The 6,000-nt window shown below is 40.0% G+C and overlaps 1 protein-coding gene across 1 annotated transcript in view; it reads right to left on the bottom strand.

The window, feature by feature from the left end:
* Positions 1-322: 322 nt before the first annotated feature.
* LOC124101634 (contactin-associated protein-like 3) overlaps positions 323-6,000 on the bottom strand; it is a 209,584-nt gene continuing 203,906 nt past the window's right edge. Inside the window, exons 22-24 of the mRNA XM_058583459.1 lie at positions 4,927-5,154; positions 4,754-4,825; positions 323-1,334 (exon numbers count right to left, since the gene is read on the bottom strand). Coding sequence (XP_058439442.1) covers positions 1,213-1,334; positions 4,754-4,825; positions 4,927-5,154 — 422 coding nt within the window. The 3' untranslated portion in view covers positions 323-1,212. The remainder of the gene's footprint in view (positions 1,335-4,753; positions 4,826-4,926; positions 5,155-6,000) is intronic.

The following is a 6,000-nucleotide window of genomic DNA, read 5'->3' as shown; positions in this document are numbered from 1 at the left end:
CCATCTTATATTTCAAAAGCAACTGGACAAGAGGATACTATACAATGATATTTATGCTTAGAGCAATTGAATATTTGAAAAAGAAATTGCAGCTGATTTTCCTAACAAATTGAAAGATATTCAGTAAAAATTCAGGAAATCAGACATATCAGTAACAATGTTTAGAAAGAGAAATATAGAGCTGAGGGACCTGGTGTTTGATCCCCAGCACTGTCCCCACCCCTCCACCCCACCCCCCAAATAAAAAAGAAAAAGAAAAAAGAGAAATATAAATATAGAATGATAAAAAACTGACATAATTTCTCAATATGGGGGGGGGGGAAATAAGTTTAAAATATGTTTCCTTCAGGTATTGATATAAATAAAGAATAAATCTTTTTCAGTATAAGAAGTAGTATTTATGTCATCATAAATTTAGTTAAAAGCATGATCACAATTTACAAAAACTATAATTACAGATTACAAAGAAAATAGGCAGACTCTAATTGACATTCTGTTTGCATCTTGTTACCTATCAATTTTCTGTTCCATTACAAAATTCGATATTAAAATGTTATCACCAACATTCCATATTGATTTCAACATTAAAATTTATCAAAATGATTAAAAACAGTCAATTAGAAAAAGCAATACACCAAAAATAACATTTCCAGGTCTCTTGCATTGCATTGACCATCGGATAAGGAAATCAAACACGCCATTAACTTTTTAGCAGGCCCTTGGCACTGGATTGCAGGACTACAGAAATGCTGGTGAAGTGATCAAAGAAGCATTTCCTGTCCAAAAAAAATATCAGCAGGGAACAAGAACAGGATCCCAGATAAGCTTCTGAGCAATAAAGAACATTAGAGTTTGACTTTGTCTCGTAGGACCAGAGCCTCGTGGACATTTTCTCAGCTAAAATCCACAATTATTACACAAATTAAATTTCTGTGTTGGAAGAGAGCATTCCTTCTGGGGCAAACTACTCCACCATGATGAATGAGGATTCCTCCTTCACTGTCATATAAATTGCACTGGAGGGAGGTGTCCACCAAGGCAGAATGGGCCTCCCAGCACCCCAGGTCCTCAGCAGGTGGTTAGCACTGGCCCACCCACAGGGATGACCAGATCAGGACGGTCCACAGTCGCTGGGGTAGATCAGCCCACTGCCAACCAGAAGACATTGTCTCTCAGGACTGTGTCTTGACACGTGCACTTTGCTGAGTGGTCCTAGCACTCTTCAACTTTCGAAACTTTTGATTCATTTTCTTTGCGTAACTTTTTCTGTTGGTAAATGCATATGGCTATAGCAGAGATGCAGAGCAAAATAAATATCACAACTGCTATCACACCTGGGGTAGGGGAGAAGACAGAAGAACACCAAGTCAGAATATAAATGGTGATTTTTGCCTTAATTGGGGGCCTTGCTAACATCACTGCCTAATAAGTTAGGTTACAACAAACCAACCATGTACTATATCATAAGTTGGGACCATCAAGCCTCAGGAATTTTAAGGTCCAGTGGTTTTATAACATTTGGTATGTCTGAGTTTCCATGACTTTTGGATATAGCTGGGGTAGTCCTTTTCCCTAAAGGCCTGTGATTGAAATTCAGCTTTTGTGCTTAAAAACAGAAATAGGACTTGGGAAGCTGGGGCAGGAGGATCACAAGTTCAAAGCCAGTCTCAGCAAATTAGTGAGGCCCTAAGCAACTCAGAGAGACCCTGTCTCTAAATAAAAAATTTAAAAGGCTGGAGATGCTGCTTAGTGATTAGGTACCCCTGGGTTCAATCCTTGGTTCCGAAACAAACAAATAAACAAACAACAAAAACAAATATACACAAGGCTCTGAGACGAAGTTTTAAATTATCTTAAAAGTATAGGGGCTGGGTTGTTGCTCAGTGATAGAGTGCTTTCCTTGCATGTGTGAGACCCTGGGTTCAAACCTCAGCACTAGATAAAATAAATGAATAAAATAAAGCCTAAAAAAAAAAAAAAAAAAGGTTACTACTACTACTAAAAAAAAAAAAGTATAGTATGTTTAGTACCATCCTAAAATAAATGTTATTTTTAACTAAGTAGATACATTTTCATGAAATTGTTTTATATCTTTGTAAATTTGTTTTGATGATAGAGATCAAACCCAGGGCCTACCACCCTACCACTGAGCTACCTCCCCAACTCCAAAATACTTTAATGACAACATAATTTTGAAATGCAGTAGTGTAACATATATGTGATCAATCCCTGTCGCCAAAAATATTGCAGGGATACTTATTAAGTTTATTTTTGTGGAATGTGGACTATTTGAAAGAACCAGGTGTAAATGTTCTAAAATATTGAGACCATTAGCTATGCCATGGTTCTCAACCCGAACTCATGCTGAATCAGAATACCTGAGGGGAAGACCTGGTGCCTCCTTCTAGTTTAAGGCTGTAATTCAGAGCCAGAGTGCTAAAGCACCCCCAAGAAAGCTAGCTGTGCAGCAATCATATTTGTGAAGAATGAAAGTCAAATCTATGCTACACCAAATAACTACGTATAAAGCCAAGCTTGGAGTGCCCACATTGTAAGTGTAAGACAAAGGGTATCAATTTGTATCTCCATCTGGTGACTGTTAGAATATGAAGACTGTGTCTGTGAAGAGTCTTTGTGATTATTAAATGAAATAAAGTGTATAAAACAATTAATTAAAGTCTAGGTATGGTATAGTTATGGTACTTTCAGTAAATGAAAATTATTATTAGTTTTAAAAATCATAATAATTTCATAAAATTATATTTCTAATTCAATGACTAATGGTTACTTGAATATTTCTTTTATTATACTAGCAAGTATTTCAGAGGATCAGGTTGAAATAACAGTAAAAAACAAACACTTGATTTAGTAATAAACAGACATAACAGAAAAATTCTCTGAATCTTATCTCTTATGCAAATTATGACAATAAAATATGCGAAAGAAATAAGGCTGAAGTATATATATGAGAATAAAATAAATTATTGAAAAAAAAAAAGACCAGGGGAATCCTTCTGCGCATATTCCTTCTTCCCCTCCCCTCCTTCAAGAGCTCATTAGAGTTTCTCAGGACAGCCCAAGAGCACTGTATGATTGATTGTTGAACAGCAGAGAATCTTGCCAGTGATATTTACAGAAAATCTTGCCAGTGATGTTTGACCAAAAGCAATAAAATTCCAAAAGTAAGTTTTTGTTGTTATTGTTATTGTTGTTCTGTTTTCAATTTGCTGACTACCTCTAGCTCTTCAAGAAGGTCAGGGGCTAAGTCTGACATTTTGCAAACACTTGTAGGACTTGGGATCCTGTTCTGGAATGTTGAACATCTTTAAATTGCTTTTGTATTGCAATGAAAAATTGTCTCAAAAAAATCAGGATTTATTAAGGATTATATTTGATTTAAAATCTACTTTTTAGATATGCATTCTTGACTACCTTCTCACATAAAACTGTGTAAAACTGCTTTTTCCTCATTGGGTCATGTATTTTTATTTTATACCTTACAGATTTCAAAGAGAAAAATAACCAAGAGAGTGACAAATGTTAATACACAAAAAAAGATATTTAGTCAGGTTTTCATAATGTCTGAATTGTTTTGTTTTCTATCATTTTAGAGGAAAAAATTTTGCTTTGTATGTACTATGAAGAGTCTATACAACAAGAAAACGATATTTCAATAATCAATTAATTAGTGAGGAAATATGAAATCTTATTTTTTTCATACCAGCTCTGGATAAATTATATTTCAAAAAAATGAAACATTGTTTTCATTGCCAAAAAGATATGTTTAGATTGTATTCAATTTTCCCTTCAGTGAAAAATAACCTATCAGACTAACTGGAAAGGACAATTAAAAGTGAAATAAACCGTGGCTTTTGCTGTACCACACTGAGAATGTACAAGATGACACTGAATTGTACAGTAGAAAAAAAAAATGCACTTGAAGTAATGTTCAGCATATTTAAATTTTTAAAAGTTTCTTTAAAAAAATCAAATAATAAGTGAAACATCTAAATCATGCAAATTGCCTTTTTTTAAAAGTGTCATAACACATGTGCTCTATTCATTATTTGGCTTTTGGCTTAGGTTTTTGTGGCTGTGAATATAATTACTTGGGGCAGTGTCTTGCTCTAATAGCTATATCAGATCTATGCCCTATCTATCTATCTATCTATCTATCCATCCATCCATCCATCCATCCATCCATCCATCCTTCTATCTATCTTTCTATCTATCTCTCCCTCCTTCCTATATATCCCTCACATCCTAGGGAATACAGTTATTTATGAAATAAGAATTTTTCATTATTTTGTAACTTTCTTTTATTTTCCCTCGGACTGTGGATGGAACCCGGAGGCCCCCTTACCCCTGAGCTACATCACCAGCCCTTTTATTTTGAGACAGGGTCTTGCTCAGTTGCCCAGGCTGGCCTCAAACCTGCCATCCTCCTGCCTCAGCCTCCCAAGTAGCTGGGATCCCGGGAGCGCCACCACGCCAGACTTTACCTGTTCTTTAAAAATCAAGTTTTCAGTGGAATCATCACAGAAGCATCCTCCCACTTCCCCAACCCCAGCTTAAATCAGTAAACATCAACTCAGAAAACCCACAAGCACCCTTTCCCCTCCTGGAGTGCTGATTCTTAGCTATATTTTTCTGTTAATACTGTCAAATGGGAACAAATAATTTTTAAAATTTAAAAAGTTTTTTTTAAAAAAGCGACAGTAATGCCGCAGACGAGTTCCTTCAGCCCCTTTACCTCCGATGACCCCAGAGTCGCTTCTGTCCGCCTTCACCAAAGGCTCTCCCTCCTCGCTGGGTTCGGAACGACCTAGGGTAGGAAAGGGGAGGCTGCCAAGGGCGTCGCAGGCCCTCTCCACCGCGCACAGCCGCGGTTCCAAGGCCCGCGGGGAGGGGCAGGGGGCCACGCACCTGCGCCACCTGCGCGCCGCGGAGCCAGCTCCCGCGCTCCATCGCCGGGCCGCGCCCCCGCCGCGCAGCGGGCCCCGGCGGCCACGTGGCCGCGGACGGTGACCCGGGCCGGGCCTCCGGGGCGCAGCGCCTTCAGCGGGGCGGCGCGGCCGAAGCGCACAGCCGAGAGGCAGCCGGTGAAGCCGCGCGCCGCCGCCCGCCGCGTGTCGGGGTCCGCGCCTGGGGGCTCTGCGGGCACAAAGCGACACAGCGTTAGGACGCAGGGGCACTGGGCGCGGTTGGAGACCCCGCCTGCACAGCCGCCACCGGCTCCGACCTGCGCCCCCTGCGCGAGAGCAGGCGGCTGATGGCCATTTCCACGGCAGAGGGCCTCCGTGGACAGCTGCGAGGGACAGCGACTCTGTGGGGGCTTCAAGGCGACGATCTGAACTCGGTTTTTAAAAACTGATCATTAAAACACACTTGTCAGGGAGACCACAGCCGGCAGCCGCGGGAGGAATTATAGTAAACTGACTCCTGGAGACGACAGAGCTCTGGAAGTTCAGTTTTTACTCCTTCTGTTCAACTGTCATCTTTCATGATGTACATTGGATTCATGGCTTTCATGTCCTCTTAACAAACTGTACCTTTTATCCCCAGATAATGCCCTCCCCCACCTTTGAGCTCATTCAGTTGTTCTAACCTCAGGCGCATCTTGTCTGCTGGCAACGCTGCACCTCTGAAATTCATTAGCTGGGACTTCCTAGTGGTTTTCTTATTGTAAGAGCATTTAACTACATATTTTTTGACCTGAATATGACAGCATTGAGGCTATTCACATTTAGAGTAACAACTTCTATATCTGATTTGATTCATTCTATCTTACACTATTTATTTTGCATGATGGTTTTTTTTATTTTGTTGATGTAGTGGTGTATTATTATTATTATTATTATTTTTCAGAGATTGAAGCCAGGCTTAACCACTGAGCCACATCCCCAGTCCTTTTTCTTTATTTTTTATTTAGGGACAGGGTCTCATTAAGTTGCTTATGGCCTCCCTAAGTCACTGAGGCTGCCTCAGCCTCCTGAGCTG

The sequence above is a fragment of the Marmota monax genome, unplaced genomic scaffold (assembly GCF_021218885.2).
Source record: "Marmota monax isolate L192 unplaced genomic scaffold, Marmota_monax_Labrador192_F-V1.1 WCK01_AAM20220418_F8-fsc00231, whole genome shotgun sequence".
NCBI lineage: Eukaryota > Metazoa > Chordata > Mammalia > Rodentia > Sciuridae > Marmota > Marmota monax.
This window is presented reverse-complemented; position numbering and strand designations above follow the sequence as displayed.